Here is a 19,059-nt window from a genome sequence, read left to right on the forward strand (position 1 = left end):
TTATTATTGTTTCAGTTTCCTGAGCTTGAAGATGTACTTTGTTTTCAACTTCACTCCTTCTCCTCCATAGCAGAGAAGTCTTATGAGATTTCTCTACAGTGTCTTAGCTTTGTCCTTTACTCTCCCATATTCTGCTGCTCAGCACAGGAGACCTAGATTACCTCATAAAACTTCCATATTGGTTTCCCAGTTTATTGCTTGAATAGACCTAACATTTCATTGAACAGAGACATCGTTACTCTTTTGCTCAAATACCTACCATTTAATTTGACCTCATTTACCCTTAGTTATTTTACCTTATCCTTTTCTCACATGAACTCCACCTCAGCTCAGTTTGAGATCCACCCTATCACCCTCTCCTTTCTCTCTTCTTACAGTTACCTCTCTGCTGGGAATCGGTGGGCCTGTTATTGAGGGCCTGAGTGGGCATGGTGCCTGCCGAGTCCCTGAGCAGATGGGACCACCTCCAGGACCATGGTGGAGCAGGGCTAGAGCCTGGTCATGGGACCACTGCCAGGTCTGCAGATCTCAGGCCTGTTATCAGGGATACAAATGGATCTGGCTCCCACCAGGTCCCTGTGCATGCTTCTGCTAGGTCGATGGTTGGGTTCCTGGGTGGGCAGACCTGCCTCAGGACCATGGTGGAATGAGGCTAAAACTGCGTCATAGAGTTGCTTCAGGGTCCACAGGTCAGGTCCTCAGCCAGTGGGCCTGTTACGCAGGACCCCAATAGGCATGGGTCCTCTGGTGGATGTGGATGGTGGCAAGACTGTGGACAAGCAGGGCTGGAGCCAAGTTCACAGGGGGACAGGGGTGCTTCTAGGTCCACAACTGGAGCCACATCACTGTTAACAGACTGGCCACCTGGGTCCAGCCTGCCTTCTCAAAATGACTCTCTTGAGTCTTGGATTCCACTGATGTTTTACAACCTACTACCTGGATCCCAAGGTCCCCACCAAAGGCACTTTTGTTCTTGGATGTCTGCCACATTGTTTCTTTCTGTGAGGAGATGAGGGCTGGCAACTTCCCATTCCACCATCTTGGTGACATCACTTCGCCTATGTATAATTTCAGCTATTTCAGTGCACCAATTTTAACTGGTAAAATTTTTGTGAGGGGAAAATTATATTTTCAAAAGAACTTGCTGCTTAACTGTAGCATCATATTTGCAGCTTATATTTTCTCTTCTCAAGTGTGAACTTCAGATAGAAAGGGTGGAAGGTGGACATATGCCTTCCTCCTCCCATTTCTTAACTATACAGACTTTCTCTTCTGTCTTCTAATCTTCCTTTCCTATCAATGGAATAGAAGGTGGGGATTGTAAGGAAAAGGGCTTGTCTGATATCATACATTTGTCTTTCTCTGTTTGACTTACTTCACTTAATATAATGATCTCTAGGTCCATCCATATTTCTGTAAATGGCATTATTTCATTCTCTTTATGACTGAGTAATACTCCATTTTACACACACACACACACACACACACACACACATATCACATCACATCTTTATCCATTCAGCTGTCAATGAGGAGAAGTGCTTGTCTGAATTTGAGAGGCCTGTGCTTCATGGGGTAAGATTATGCCAACTTCCACCTGACATTTACTCATCAGCAGTATGATGCTAGGGGAATTTCTAATCAAGTTGAAGCTCATATTCAGTAGAAGCTCTCTTCTATTCTAAGTATGATATGGTCTTCATAGCAGGGTTGTACTGAGGAGCAACTAGAATAAGGGCACATAGTCAGTATCCCCAAGTATTCTAGTTATCATAGCAATTATAATTATTATTTGCCTGGATTGTGAAACACAGATTGAATTAGGAAAAGATGAAGATTGTGATTTTTCAGATTATGCTTATATATTTAAGAAGGGCATTGCTGAGTTCCAGTGTCACACAGGCTCTCACCAGGATAGCCTTCCATCTCCCTTTCTGAACCTTCTCTTCCTCTGGCTCCTCTTACCCACTTCACATATACTCAGTACCTTCATATTGCTCTTTCGCTAACTTAAGTTCACATACCCTTTGATACCTGTATTATTTCATTCTCCAAATTTATTTATCTCATCATGACCTAAATTAGACTTCTCTTTTCTTGAATAGCATTGCAATATACCATCTAAGTAAGAAATAATTAAGATAAAGAGTAAAGAGAAACATCTTTCTCTCTTCTGTAAGGAAAACACTCATTTTAAAAGTGGAACTTGATAATTTATTTAAATTTCTAATTGGTATATAATTTTTAGAAGTGTATTAGACCTTAAAAAAATCTCTTCTGGATTCATTACTCCTTTTCCTCTATTTCAATTGATTTATGCCTCTATTATTTAAGAAAATCTTCCAGCTTATAATTATATCAGTAATTTTTCCCTGCTTTTCACATTATTTTCAAAGCTTTCTTCTTGCTTCAAATGCTACGTTTCATAGTTTGATCATTTTTTTTAATGACAGCCAGTGTTTCCTGTGTCTCTGATTTAGTGTAAAAATTTACCATGGTGGTTTAAGTGTTCATATTGCCTTGAACAAATTCCTCTTTATTTGAATTCCAAAAATTTGTTTATAATACATAGTTTACAGTTTACCTTTTTCACTTTTAAGTTTATGATGTGTAATACTAGTTAGGTGTAGTTCATCTTTTTATATGGCTAGAAATTTCAAAATGATCTCTGAGATCTTTTAAAATTAAAATAGTAAAAGTAGTGAAGGGTAAAAAAAAACCTCCAAACCTCCGCATTTAAAACTTTAAAATATTAGTAAAATCAAAAAAATTTTTCCCTCAAAACCATGCATTAGTAAGATGGATAAAATGATATCTTCTCAAAGAATCTTTCTTTTTTTAAACAGGTGATCAAGTGAAATGGACTGGATACTATGGCTTAGTGTATAATCTGGTGAAAATGTCATGGGAACTCCGGGGAGATAAGGAGCAAGATGGACTTGGAAACAAAATATGGCAAATATTACAGAAAATAAGGGATCATGAGAAAGATGGGAGAATCCATAATGCAGTTAATATTGCTCAGGTAAGAGAAAACACTGGGCAGTACATTGGTACTTCTCTCATTAGGAAGCATTTGTCCTTTCTCTCTAGGGAAAAAAGAATGCCTGTATGCTGTGAGTATCAGTGATTCACAGTTGAGAACATTTTTTTTTTTAAATTTTAATACTGACCTATTTTTAGTTAAAGATTAGAGGGTTGGCAGTCTTCTGATTAAGCAGCTTGAAAGGAGTTGGTTTTAGGGAAGAGTAATTGTTCTGGTTTGAGCTTGTGCCTTCGAGAGACATCTCCAAGTAGGCTGCTTACGCGTTCCAATTTGCCTGGGTTAGCCTGGGTCGCTGCCTGATTTTCCAGCTTTCTTATTAGTAGTGTCTCAATATGAATAACAAGTTATTATCTTATTTGTGAATTTTTCTTTCCAATGTTACAGTATAAATTGCATATGTGGATTCGCTAAATCTAATGTCTTTTTCTTTCAAGTTAAAAATGTATTTTACAAATTCTTGGTTTTTCTAGTTCTATTTGAATATATACATATATATATATTCAAAGAAAATCATTATGAAATTAGCTATCCATTCTTCATAAAATGCAAATATGATTTTCTATGGGGTATCCTATGATATTTCAAAACTCCATCAGGTAGTTTTTTTTCTTCTCTTTGTCTTATTTTGAGCCAGGTTAATTTGTTATCCTAAATTATACTTTTTTTGTTTTCGTCCCTGTAAGTTTCTGGTTCTTTCTAGCTTTCACAGATGCAATTATCCTAAGAATCCTAATGTCCAGTTTTCCAGTAATAATTATGTATATGAATTAATGTTAACAAGAAGAGCAAATAATGACTCACTCTGCTTAATTGATCATCCAAGCATATGGATGGGCCATTATTGCAACACAGAATATCTATACTCCAGACCCTTAGTAGGAAACAAATCTTTAAACTTGTATTTGAATCATGTCTGGTTTGGGGTAATGATCTTTATGGAGGGACTACCTAAAAACATGCAGTACATCCTTTTCTCTAGATTTCTAATATGTGTGTATATATATATATATTTTTTTGTGGAAAAATACGGATTGCCTCCCACTTAAACTACATTGTTTTGGATTTCATGGAACTGGTTTCATGAAACTTGCTTTAGCCTTGTCCTTGGTTTTAGATTGAGGAACATGGGAAAAAAAGAAAAACAATTATCTATTAGTATCTATTATAGTGATGACCACTGTATCACCCAATATCCTTTTTACTGAGTTTTAGGAAATAAATCCTCCTTAGTTTCATGTGCTTTCTGAAACTTACCGGTTTTGTATAAGCAGCTTGCTGGAGCTTAAAAAATAGGAGGCAAAATTTTTGCCACTTTCTAAGAGAAATAGAGGATGATATGTATTCATTTCATCTAGTCTTATTTTTTCCTTTTTTTTCCATGATTCTTTCAATTATTTGTATTATTCTCTGGTTTTATATCAATTTTTATGCCACTTTATAGCTCAAATTGATTATACTGTAAGCCAACTCAAATTTGTCATTTCTATAATTAGAATTCTATTTATATTCCTGTTTTCAAGGCTAATCATTTGATATAAGATAGCTTCTTTCTTCAAAAATTTTGGTAAATATCTATAGATAATTACATTTGAAATTCATAAGTCTGTTAATCAGACACAGCAAATATTTTTTAGATGCTAGATCCAAGTGAAGACCTTATTATTCAAGCAGTCAGCCTGAATTATAAGAATAAAGGAATAAACAAAAGCATAACCACTAGATGTGCTAATTAGTTTTCAGTGCTTAGTGAGACTTCCAAGGGAAGCTTTCATTCATTTTAAATAGTAGATGTGTGGGAAAGGCAAGTTTTCCTCGGAGAAAAATCTAAGAAATTTTAAAAAGCAGTTATATTAATCTAGGCATAGTAGACATTTAATATAAAAATAAGTTTAATTTGCATTAGGTAGATTAACTGAAAGATACAACTTACTCTAGACCTGTTTTATATAAAACTTAGCTAGAGAGAGATAGACACATTTGGATTACTGATGATGTAAAAAATATAATGATATAAATGGATATAGATGATAAAGTATCTAGTTGGTGACTTTGAAATATCATTTCATTTAGTATGAGTTCCCTTACTTAACATTAAGATACTACAAGTATATAAAGTGAGAAATTATGTAAATGTTTTCACCAAAAATGGTAAAATAAATGAAGCAAATATGAATACTTAATAAATCTATTTTGCCATACTGAATTCTATGGACGAAACAAGGATATCCAAAAAATGACCTTTATGCAATTTTACTGTCTCATCCAATAGACACATTCTTCAGAAACAAAAGGAGCAATACAAATAGAACATTATATACATGGCTGGCCCCACGAAAGTTCATGGCACAAAATGGAGCTCAGATAAATGTTTGGTTTAACTTTTTTCTTATGTCAATGGGGAATAAATTATTATCATCTATAAGTAGTATTTGAGCTGGAAATTTAAATGATGAGTTACATGAAATGATTCAAAGGAGCAGGGTCAGAGAGAGCACTATTTAGATAAGGAAATGGCATGAGCCAAAGATAGATAAGAACAGTTTAAGAGAAAGCCTTTGGTTGGCTTTATCTAGTTGAGGAGAAGGTTTGGGTTGGGCAGTAGTAGGTACTAAATTTGAGAGGTATGTTTGGATTACCAAGCTCAGGTCTCAGAGACTTAGGAATAGTTTTATAAAACTGGAGTTGCTAAGTGAAGGAATCAGTTTTAGGAGAAAATTGTTCATTCCTACTGGATTTTAATGGTTTGGCAATTTATGTTGGCTAAAAATCATGTGTATAATTTCCTAATTTTTAAAAATGAATTACTGCTTTGGAAATTGGGAGACACTGTTAGAGTCATTGTCTCCAATTTATTCAAGGCTCCTTATATCACATCCTTGCATCATTCCTGACACATTCAAATTCTAGTCTTGACCTTGTGACCTGATTTCAACAACACTAAAGATTTGAAAAATGCTTACACATTGGGACCTGCCCTCTCTTGTTCCCTTGGGACCCTGCAATGATATATGAATAAGCCCAAGTTAATCAGGTGAACAATGAGAGACAACGTGGCACAGAGGCAAGCCATCCTAGTGGTTCCACGGCCCCCTCCCAAGACTGGTTAGTCACTATCTGACCCAACACACTGATCACAGATGCACGAATGAAACCAGAAGACCCATTCTGCTGTGCCCAACTCAAATGGCTGACCCTGGCAATATGCACTAAATAAACCGTTGTGTTAAGCCTCTAAGTTTTGGGGTGATTTTTCTGCATAGGAGGTTTTCGGATTGAGAACTACATAAATGAGATTTTAATCTACTGCGTTTTTCAATATGAATGTTCATTTTTTTCATATTTATCATTTTTTAAAAGGCACTAATAATTATAGCTAAGATTTGTGTGGCATTTTGCTGTGTGCCATGTGCTAAGCACTTTACATGCATTAATTATTTAATCCTCAAAAAGACCGTATCATGTATGAGTTTTTACAGTCTTGATTTTACTGATGAAGAAATTGAAACTTTAAATAAGGGAAGTTAAACTTTTTGAAAGGTGAAGTAACTTGCCCATGGAAACTGGTAGATTACATTGTTTGATTTTCTTATGTTGAGTAATCATTGCATACCTGGAATAAAAACACTTGATGATGTAATAGCCTTTTTAATACGGCAATATTTGCTTTGATATTATTTTGCTTAGGATATTTACCCATGATGTTTTTCTTACAATGTTTTCTTATAATGTAAGGTTTTAAATCAAAGTTATATTGAACTAATGAAATGATTTTGGAAATGATTATCTCTTTTTATCTATTCTTTGGAAGAACTTTGTAGCATTGTCATAATTGCTTCCGTAATAATTTCGTAGAATTCCCGAGTGAAGCCATTTGGTCATGGATTCTGATAGAAAGATTTTTAATTGTGGAATAATTTTTCAGTTATTTGCCTTCCTAGACTTTATTTTTCATCACATCAGTTTTGGTTGTTTTTTTTCCCCCTAGGAATTTTCCATTTCATCTGCATTTTAAAAGATACAAACTTGCTCACATATCATTCTGTGATATTTTTAATGCCTTTAGAACCTGTCATGATGCTCTTTGCTTTGTTCTCTTTTTAGTCTATGTGCCAAGGGTTTATGAACTTTGTGTTTTGAAACACAAATTTTTATTCTCTTGATATTGATACCTATTACTTCTATTTTGAACCATTGGTTATTGATGTTTATAGCTTAATGGCTTCATATATGGAGATTCTGTTATTATGGTAATGAGTGCTGACTTCTAGTTTAATTCTGCTGTGCTCTGGCATAATACTCAGATCATCATGAAATGTTCTTTTTTATAAAAACTATCTTTTTTATAACCACTGTATCTTTCTTTTATCTGGCTTCTTTTGTTTAGTATTTGCATGGAGTATCTATTTCGTTTTTTTAAATTTCAAGCTCTCTGAATCCTTATATGTATGTATCTTTAGAGAAACAGTTTTTTTAACCTGAAAATTATTGACTTTACATTTGAACCCTTATTCTATTTGCACTTAATATCATTAGAATATATTTATGTTTACTACTACATCTTATTATTTACTATTCTGTTTGTACCTCCTTTACTTTGCTTTCTTTTAATTTTTTCCTCCCTTTTAATTCCAGTCTTTTTTATTGAAGTGTAGTTGACTTGCAATCTTATATTAGCTTCAGGTGCACAACATAGTGATTCAATATTTATATAATTATGTTGCATTAAAGTTATTATAAAATATTGGCCATATTCCTTGTACTGTATATTGCATCCTGTATGTTACTTATTTTATACCTAGTATATTGTACCTCTTAATCCCTTTCCCTATCTTGCACTGCCCCCCACCCCTCTTCTCACTGGTGGCCACTAATTTATTTGCTGTGTCTAAGAGTTTGTTTCTGTTTTGTTATATTCAATCATTAGTTTCCATTTTTAGATTCCACATGTAAGTGTAAACATACAATATTTGTCTTTCTCTGTCTGACTTATTTCACTAAGCATAATACCTTCCAGGTCCAACCATGTTGTTGCAAATGGCAAAATTGCATTCTTTTCCATGGCTGAGTAATATTCCATTATATACATGTGTGTGTGTTTTTATATATATATAAAATATAATATGTTTATTTCACAACTTTTTTATCCATTCATCTGTTGATGGACAGTTTGCTTCCACATCTTGGCTATTTTAAATAATGTTGCTATGAACATTGGGGTACATGTATCTTTTTGAATCAGTGAATCAGTGTTTTTGTTCTTTTCAAATATACACCCAGGAGTGAAATTACTGGATCATATGGTAGTTCTTTTAATTTTATTATTAAAATTTTCCATGAAGACTGTACCAATTTACATTCCCACTAACAGGGTTAGAACTAGGGTTCTTTTTAATCTACTTCCTCACCATTCCTAATGTGTTGTCCTTTTGTTGATAGCCATTCTGACCCATGTGAGGTGACATCTCATTTTGGTTTTGGTTTGAATTTCCCTGCTAATTAGTGATGTTGAGCATCTTCTCATGGCCTCTTGGCTATCTGTATGTCTTCTTTGGAGAAATGTCTATTCAGGTCTTCTGCCCACTTTTTTTTTTTTAACATTTTTTTATTGATTTATAATCATTTTACAATGTTGTATCAAATTCCAGTGTAGTGCACAATTTTTCAGTTATACGTGAACATATATATATTCATTGTCACCTTTTTTGCTCCATGAGCTACCATAAGATCTTGTATATATTTCCCTGTGCTATACAGTATACTCTTGTTTATCTATTCTACAATTTTGAAATCCCAGTCTATCCTTTCCCACCCTCTGCCCCCTTGGCAACCACAAGTTTGTATTCTATGTCTATGAGTCTATTTCTGTTTTGTATTTATGCTTTGTGTTTTGTTTTGTTTTGTTTTTTAGATTCCACAAATGAACAATCTCATATGGTATTTTTCTTTCTCTTTCTGGCTTACTTCACTTAGAATGACATTCTCCAGGAGCATCCATGTTGCTGCAAATGGCATGTTGTCAGTTTTTATGGTTGAGTAGTATTCCATTGTATAAATATACCACCTCTTCTTTATCCAGTCATCCATTAATGGATATTTAGGCTGTCTCCATGTCTTGGCTATTGTAAATAGTGCTGCTATGAACATTGGGGTGCAGGTGTCATCCTGAAGTAGGATTCCTTCTGGATATATGCCCAGGAGTGGGATTCCTGGGTTCTGTCCACTTTTTAATTGCATTGTTTGTTTTTTGATATTGACTTGTATGAGCTCTTCATATATTTTAGATATTAACCCCTTAGCAGAAATACTATTTGCAAATATCCTCTCCCATTCTGTAGTTTGTCTTTTCATTTTGTTGATGGTTTTCTTCACTGGGCAAAGCATTTAAGTTTAATTAGCTCCATTTGTTTATTTTTGCTTTTGTTTCTCTTGCTTGAGGAGACAGGTCAAAAAAATTATTGCTAAGACTTACATCAAAGACTGTACTGCCTATGTTTTCTTCTAGGAGTTTTATGGTTCCCAGTCTTGCATTTTACATTTTTAGTCCATTTTGACTAAAGTCCATATTTTGTATATGGTATAAGAAAATGTTCTAATTTCATTCTTCTACATGTACCTGTCCAGTTTTCTGAACACCTCTTCTTGAGGAGGCTGTCTTTTCTCCATTGTATATTTTTTGATGCTTTTGCTATAGACTGATTAACCATATGTGCATGGGTTTCTTTCTGGACTCTCTATTCTTTTCCAAGGATCTACATATCTGGTTTTTTTTTTTTTTGGCCAGTACCACATTGTTTGATTACTGTGGCTTTGTAGTCTAAAGTCTAAAGTCTAAAGTCAGGGAGCATGATACCTTCAGCTTCGTTCTTTTTTCCTAAGATTTCTTTGACTCTTTGGGATCTTTAGGGGTTCTGTACAAATTTTACAATTACTTGTTCTAGTTTTATGAAAAATATCATTGGTATTTTGAGAGGTATTTCATTAAATCTGTAGATTGTTTTGGGTAGTATGGAAATTTTAACAATATTAATTCCTCTAATCCATGAACACAGGATATCTTTCCATGTATTTGTATCATCTTCAGTTTCCCTTATTAATGTCTTATAGTTTTCAGAGTATAGATCTTTCACCTCCTATACACTACTATATCCAAAATAGATAAACAACAAGGACATACTGTATAGCACAGGAAACTATATTCAATTCTTGTAATAAGCTATAATGGAAAAGAATCTGAACATACATGTATACATATGTATGTATATGTATAACTGAAATGCTTTGCTGTACACCTGAAACTAGCATTGTAAATCAACTACACTTCAATAAAAATAAAATTTTAAATGATAAAAAAGTTTATTCCTGGATATTTTATTCTTTTTGATGTAATTTTAAATGGGATTGTTTTCTTGCTTTCTCTTTCTGATAGTTCATTATTAGTTTATAGAAAAGCAACATATTTCTGTATATTAATCTTGTAGCCTGCAACTTTAATTAATTCATTTATTCTAATTTTTTTTTTCTTTGCTGGAGTCTTTAGGGTTTTCTATATATAGTATTGTGTCATCTGCAAATAGTAACAGATTTACATTTTCTCTTCCAATTTGAGCTGTCTTTTCACTTCTTCTTGTCTAATTGTAGTAGATAGGACTTCCATTACTGTGTTAAATAGAAATGGTGAAAGAGCTTAAACTGCTTAAGCTTCACTTAAATTGCTTTTGCTCTGTCCCATAGATTTTGTAAAATTTTCATTTTAATTTGTCTTATTTCTGATTTACTCTTTGATTTCTTTGTTGACCCGGTGTTTTTTTTTTTTTTTTAAAGTAGCATGCTGCTTAGTTTCCACGTGTTTGTGGTTATCCCATTTTCTTCCTGTAATTGATACATAGTTTCACATGGTTGTTGTCAGAAAAGATACTTGATGTAATTTCTGTCCTCTAAATTTTGTTGAGATTTGTTTTATGGCCAAGTATGTGATCTCTCCTGGAGAACTTTCCATGTACACTTGAATCCAGTATGTATTCTGCTCTTTTTGATTGGGACGTCCTGTAGATATCTGTTAAGTTCAACTGGTCTAATGTGTCAGTTAACACCACTCCTTTTTTTTTTTTAATTGATTTTCTTTCTGGATGATCTGTCCATTGACATAAGTGGGGAGTTAAAATCTATTACTATTACTGTGTAATAGTCAGTTTCTGTTTATATATGTTAATATTTGCTTTATAGTTTAGGTGCTCCTACATTAGGTACATATATGTTTACAAATGTTAATATCTTCTTGCACTGATTCCTTTATCATTATATAATACCCCTTTTGTCTTTTATTATAGGCTTTGACTTTAAAGTTTACTGTATCTGATATGAGTATTGCTACCCTAGCTTTCTTTTCAGTTCTGTTTGCATAGAATATATTTTTAATCACCTCATTTCAGTCTGTGTGTGTCTTTAGCTCTATGGTGAGCCTTGTAGGCTGCATGTAGATAGGTCTTTTTTTTTTTTTTTAATACAGTCAGCCATCCTATGTTTTATGATTACAACGTTTATTTAGTCTACTGACATTTGAAGTGGTGATTGATAGTTACGTACTAACTGCCATTTTGTTACTTGTTTTCTGGTTGTTCTCTCTCCTTTTTTTAAAGAAAATCTCAATTTGTGCCTTTTTCAGGAAGATTTTCTTATTGTACTATTCATCTCACCCTCCTTGTTTGTTTATTTGGTGGTCACACATTCTTTTATTCATTACCCCTAATGTTACAAAATGAATCTCTTATTATTGAATTCTAATACAGAGGTTTTATATTTTCTGGGACATAAAGTGGTCTTACGATATTTTAACTCCTTTTATTTCTCTTTATTTATGCAATTTTCCTGTTGAGCACTTTAATTGTGTGTGTTTATCTGAATGTATTTGTGTGTGTGTGTGTGTCTGTGTGTTTACAGATAACAATATTGTTTTATTCACTCAATATTCTTTAGATTTACTGACATATTACTTGTTCTTATCCTTACTCTTCCTTTTTGAATCACTGACCAGTTCCATACAGGATTATTTTTCTTCTCCTCTAAGAAAATTCTTCCATATTCTTTTCATGAGCATCAGCTGGTGGTTAATTCTGTCAGTTTTCACTGACAGAAGGTTTTTATTCAGTTTGAAAGATAGTTTTGTTGGCCAAGAATTCTATATTGTTATAGATATGACAAAGTTAGGTGTTTAGTCAATTGCTCTGTTTATTCTTGTCCTGGCTTATGTTTTTCCTTGCATCATTTATATGACTTTGGTCTAAGGTTTTTTTTTTTTCCTAATTTATTATTAGTTATCATTTTTAATGTGAAGTTACGTATTAACATGTCTGTATTAGGTTCAGGAAAAATAACATCTAAACTAACTCTTTTAATTCTCCACAGCTAGTTATTCAAAAGACCAAAGTGATTATACATCTGTGCAGTTTTCAGTTTTTCTCTGTCATGCCTGTGCTTATAGCTCTGTTCTTCTGTTATTCCTGTGTGATCTTCTAACTTTCATAAATTCTGCAGCTGAAACTAGCTGTTATGCCTAATATCTCTGCAGAAAATGATACTCATATTTATTTCAGATTTTAGAAGCTGCCTTCTTTAGCACCTTAATAATAGTACTATAGAATAAATTAAACAACTAAGTCACATACATGAGTAAGACCAAGCAAGATAATTTCAAAAGAATGAGCACATTTGGTCTACGGGTGTAATGTGTTAGAGACAATATTTTGAATTTATTAAAATTGTACTTTCTTGTCTGGCATAGTCTGAGCACTTTCTATATAATTTATGTTTACAAATATGTTAAATTTTACAGTAAGACATGAGCATAATAAAATCAAGGCTTTCTTTCCTTTTTTTTTTTTTTTTTGGCCATATCATAACATTTATTTACAGTATTAAAATTACAAAGTTTAGTTATTTATTCTTAAACATCCTAGTTTTCCTTAATAACTTACAAATTCCCACATTCCATTGAACCACATATATTATTGGCCTGTAATACCTCTTTGGGTAACAAGTTCTATGGTATAAAATAGAAGTTTTCTTTTACAAGTGGTAAAAAATCTCAGTCTTTATATGCTGCCTCACTGCTTAATGTGTATAGAGAACATCTCAAAAAAATCTATACGCTGAAGACATGCCTGAGATACTTTGATCTGAAATAAAAATATGTATTCCACTCTTATTTCAGTTAATGAAAATGAATATGATTATAACAAACTTTGTTATCCTTTTCTTCCTAACACCATGCTTCCAAAACCTCTCCTCATAAAAGGAAAATCATCACATTACCTACACAGAGTGAACTATAGCCTTAACTATAAGCTACTGTACATTAGAGTAAGAAGGATTTATTTCATAAGGATTGACTATACTTGTATATTTATGGAGGTAAGAGAGATTTTCTCTTTTTATACTTAAATATGCAATTCATATGATAAACAATTGAATTTAATAAACTAATTTTTATACTTCAATTTATCTACATCACTGGTAAATCTTTTACTAACTGTATTATGTACTCTTGTGTCTTGTATGTTTTTTAAATCAATAATAACACTCTATAATTCTTCTTATATCTGTTCATGAAATGTCATTCTCAATGGGGGTTAGACAAGAGGTGAGATATTTAATAGCATATTTGAAATGAAAAACATTTCTAAATAGATCCCTAAACATGAGCCCTTCATCTGACAAATTCAATATAAACCCAACTGTTGCCTGAGTATTTGGGAAAGAAATCAAGAACTGTCATATACTCACAGTGGCATAGTAAACAAATGTTAATTGATGTGCTTTGTTTGAAATACTTCCAGGGAGACTTGCAATGAGCAAGGCTCTTCTGTATAGGCAATTCAGCAGCATATGTTGGCACATCTAGGAAAAGTCATCATGTATAAATGCTTTCTGCCATCTGGTATATGACCTAAAATATCAAAAGGAAATATGTACAGCTAAAATGAATATGTGACTTTATTCAGAGCACCTTTGACTCACTAGGTAAAGCACTTGGTGGTTAACATTTCATGGTAAGATCTGTAAAATAAAATTTGTTTTAATTCTTAATGCCATTTCCATACTTTTAATGTACTCTATAAAGCAGCAAAAGAGAACAAACAACATTATTGGTCCCTATTCTCTCAGTATCTCTTTCTCTCCTCCTCTACATATGGCTCTTCTTTTGACATAAATAGAAATCCTTGAATGTGGAAAGGGAGATATATTTTTGGAAGAGTATGGTTTCTTTAAATATTTATCAGTAGAATTCCAATATAAAAGATATATTATTTTAAGAAAATAAAAATATTTGTAGAGTTTTTACAATGTACCCATCACTGTGCTAAGTATCTTACATATATTAACCATATAAGCCCCTAACTCTCCTCCACCATCATCATTCACATAGATGTGGGATCTGAGTCTAAACAAGATTGAAATAAGTTGCTGGTGGTGGATGGACCTATGAGTGAACTTCTTCCAAAGACTCTGCCATTTCCATGTCATCCTGTTACCAAAATTAAATACAAACAAGGAACTAACTTGCATTGAAGAATGTTTGTGTACTAAGCATTATGCTAGAAAATATATTCAATTTTTGTGTTTAATTTTTACAGTAACCTGGAGAGTATTATTATCAACTCATTTTAGGAATAAAGGAACATGCCCAGAGAGAATGAGTAACTTGTACAAAAACACACAGTAAGGTGGGAAAATGAATATTCCCATCTAGTCCTTTTTTAAATCTACTATATCAGTCCTTCTTAAACTGTAACACATATATACAGGATTAGGACCTGAAATTCTCTAGGACATGCTCTCAGGAAATGACAATAACAATGGTATAAAGACTATTATTTTAGTAGCAAGGAGTTAATGCTGTCCTTCTTTGTGGGATTTATATCTCCTTTAGGAAAAAATCATTTTTGTATATATATGTTTTTACTGAAGTACAGTCAGTTTACAATGTTGTGTGAATTTCTGCTGTACAGTTTAATGCTTCAGTCATACATGAAGATACATATATTCATTTTCATATTATTTTTCACCATAAGTTACTACAAGATATTGAATATAGTTCCCTGTGCTATACCATATAAGCTTGTTTATCTATTTTACATATATATATGTATTTGTTACTGTCTGCAAATTCAAACTCCCAATTTATCCCTTCCTACCCCCTTTACCCCTGGTAACCATAAGTTTGTTTCCTATGTCTGTGAGTCTGTTTCTGTTATGTAAATAAGATCATTTTGCCTTTTTTTTTTTTTTTAAGATTCCACATGTGATATCATATGGTATTTTTCTTTCTCTTTCTGGCTTACTTCACTTAGAATGGCATTCTCCAGGTCCATCCACGTTGCTGCAAATGGCGTTATTTTATTATTTTTATGGCTGAGTAGTATTCCATTGTATAAATATACTACAGCTTCTTTATCCAGCCATCTGTTGATGGACATTTAGATTGTTTCCATGTCTTGGCTATTATAAATAGTGCTGCTATGAACACTGGGGTGCATGTATCTTCTTGAATTAAGGTTCCCTCTGGATGTATACCCAGTAGTGGGATTACTGGATCATATGATATGTCTATTTTTAGTCTTTTGAGGAATCTCTGTATTGTTTTCCATAATGGCTACACCAAACTACATTCCCATCAGCATTGTAGGAGAGTTCCCTTTTCTCCACACTCTCCAGCATTTATCATTTGTGAAGTTTTGAATGATGGCCATTCTGACTGGTATGAAGTGATACCTCATTGTAGTTTTGATTTGCATTTCTCTGATAATTAGTGATACTGAACATTTTTTCATGTGCCTGTTGCCCATTTGCATGTCTTCATTGGAGAGTTACAGGTTGAGATCTTCTGCCCATTTTTGGATTGGATTGTTTGTTTTTTTCTTACTAAGTTGTATGAGGTGTTTATATATTCTGGAAATTAAGCCCTTATCAGTCTCTTCTTTTGCAAGTATTTTCTCCGATTCCATAGGTTGCTATTTTGTTTTGCTTATGATTTCCATTGTTGTGCAAAAGTTTATAAGTTTAATTAGATCCCATTTGTTTATTTTTGCTTTTATATCTATTGCCTGGGTAGACTGCCCTAGGAGGACTATTGCTGAGATTTATGTCAGATAATGTTTTGCCTATGTTTTCTTTTAAGAGATTTATAGTCTGATATTTAAGTCTTTAAGCCATTTTGAGTTTATTTTTCTGTATGGTGTGATGGAGTATTCTAAATTAATTGATTTACATGCAGTTGTCCAGTTATCCCAACACTATTTGCTGAAGAGACTGTCTTTACTCCATAGTATGTTCTTGCCTCCTTCGTCAAAGATTAATTGACCAAAAATTTGTGGGTTTATTTCTGGGCTGTCTGCTCTGTTTCATTGATTCATATGTATGTTTTATTACCAACAACATGCTGTTTTGATTACTGTAGCTCTGTAGTATTGTCTGAAGTCTGGGAGGGTTATTCCTACAGCTTCATTCTTTGTCTTCAATATTACTTTGGCAATTCTGGGTCTTTGTTTTTCCATATAAATTTTAGGATTATTTGTTCTAGTTCTGTGAAAAATATCCTGGGCAATTTGATAGGGATCGCGTTAAATCTGTAGATTACCTTGGGCAGTATGGCCATTTCAATGATATTGATTCTTCCAGTCCAAGAACATGAGATATCTTTTCATTTCTTTAAGTCATTTTTAATTTCCTTGGTCATTGTTTTGTAGTTTTCCATGTAAAAGGCTATCACTTCCTTGGTCAGATTTATTCCTAAGTATTTTATTGCATTGGATGCAATTTCTAAAAGAATTGTTTCTTTCCTTTCCTTTCTGATATTTCATTGTTAGTGTAAAGAAATGTATCTGATTTCTGTATGTTAATCTTATATCCTGCTATCTTGCCGAATTATTTTATCAGCTCTAGTAGTTTTTGTGTGGAGCCTTTGGGGTTTTCTATATATGTTATCATGACATTCACATATAATGACAGTTTTACCTCTTCTCTGCCAATTTGTTTCTCTTTTATTTCTTTTTCTCATTTAATTTCTATGCTTAGGACTTCCGATATTATATTAAATAGAAGTGGTGAGAGTGGGCATCTTTGTCTTGTTCCAGATTTTAGCAGAAAGGCTTTCAACTTTTCACTATTGAGTATTATGGCTGTAGGTTTGTCATAAATAGCTTTTATTATGTAGAGGTATGTTCCCTCTATATCCACTTTGTTTAGAGTTTTTATCATAAATAGGTGTTGAATTTTATCAAATGCTTTTTCTACATCTATTGATTGATATGATCATGTGACATTTGTCCTTTCTCTTGTTTATGTGGTGTATCACATTGATTGTTTTGTGTATGTTGAACCATCCTTGTGTCCCTGGAATGAACCCAACTTGATCATGGTGTATGATATTTTTTATGTGTTGTTGGATTTTGTTTGCTATGTTCATCAACAATATTGGCCTGTATTTTTCTTTTCTGGTAGTATTTTTTTTTTGCTTTGGTATCAGGGTGGTGGTGGCTTCATAGAATGAATTTGGGAGTATTCCCTTCTCTTCATTCTTTTGGAAGAGTTTGAGAAGGATCAGTAGAGCTCTTTGTGTATTTGATAGAATTCTCTAGTGAAGCCATGTGGTCCTGGACTTTTGTTTGCAAGGAGGTTTTTTAATTGCTGATTCTATTTCACTTCTAGTGATTGGTCTGTTCAAATCATCTGTTTCTTCAGTTTTGGTGAACTGTATGTTCTAGAAGCTTGTCCATTTATTCCAAGTTGTCCAGTTTCTTGCCATACAGTTCATAATGTTCTCTTATGATTTTTTTGTATTCCTGTGGTGTTGATTGTAATTTCTACATTTTCCTTTCTATTTTGTTTATTTTTGTCCTCTCTTTTCTTGGTGAGCCTGGCCAGAGGTCTGTCAATTTTGTTTACTCTTTCAAATAACCAGGTTCTGGTTTAATTGATTTTTTCTATTTTTTTTAATCTCTATTTTATTTATTTCCTCCCTGATCTTCATTATTTCTTTCCTTCTGCTGATGTTAGGTTTTGTTTTTCTTTTTCTACTTCTTTTAGGTGGTAGGTTAGGTTGTTTATTTGAGCTTGTTCCTGTTTTTTGAGTAAGGCCTATATTGGCATGAACTTCCTTCTTAGCACTGTGTTTGCTGCATCCCATAGATTTTGTGTGGTTGTGTTTTCATTTTCATTTGTCTCAAGGTATTTTTTAATTTCTTCTTTGATTTCATCATTGACCCACTGGTTTTTTAGTAGCATGCTGTTTTATCTCCATGCTGTCATTTTTTTTTCTCATTTGTTTTCCTGTGGTTGATTTTCAGTTTCATGTCATTGTGGTCAGAGAAGATACTTGAAATAATTTCTGTCATCTTAAATTTGTTGAGGCTTCTTTTGTGCCCAAGTATGTGGTCTATCCTAGATAATGTTCCATGCGCACTTGAAAAGAATGTATATTCTGTTTTGGAGGGATGTAATGTCCTAAAAATATCAACCAAGCCCAACTGTTCTATTGTGTCATTTAGTATATCCATTGTCTTACTGGTTTTCTGTCTGGAAGACCCGTCCAATGATGTTAGTAGGGTGTGAAAGTCTCCTACTATTATCATATTCATATCAGTTTCTCCTTTTATGTCTGTTAGCATTTGTTTTGTATATTTAGGTGCTCCTGTATTGGATGCATATATGTTAATGAATATAATATCGTCATCTTGTATTGCTCCTTTGATCATTATATAGTGTCTTTTATCTTTCTTTATGGCTTTGTTTTAAAGCCCATTTTGTCTGTTATGAGTATTGCTGCTCCTGCTTTGGAAGTAATCTTTTGAGACCACCACTGAATTATTTATATTCAAATTTTGAAGTTTGAAGAAAAAAATTATTATTATTTTTTTACAGTTTAAATACTCCCAGCTCTAAGATTACTTAAGGACAGGTGGAGACCAAAAAGGGAGACAGAGCAAGAGATAAAAACAAAATTTTATGCAAACTGTGCT

General features: G+C 33.1%; 1 protein-coding gene across 8 annotated transcripts in view; it reads left to right on the top strand.

Moving 5' to 3' along the window:
• TMEM232 (transmembrane protein 232) overlaps positions 1–19,059 on the top strand; it is a 246,282-nt gene that overhangs the window by 82,727 nt on the left and 144,496 nt on the right. For all 8 annotated transcript variants that reach the window (XM_072958289.1, XM_072958292.1, XM_072958290.1 and 5 more), the window contains exon 11: positions 2,847–3,025. In XM_072958289.1, the coding sequence (XP_072814390.1) occupies positions 2,847–3,025 (179 nt within the window). The remainder of the gene's footprint in view (positions 1–2,846; positions 3,026–19,059) is intronic.

The sequence above is a fragment of the Vicugna pacos genome, chromosome 3, assembly GCF_048564905.1.
Source record: "Vicugna pacos chromosome 3, VicPac4, whole genome shotgun sequence".
NCBI lineage: Eukaryota > Metazoa > Chordata > Mammalia > Artiodactyla > Camelidae > Vicugna > Vicugna pacos.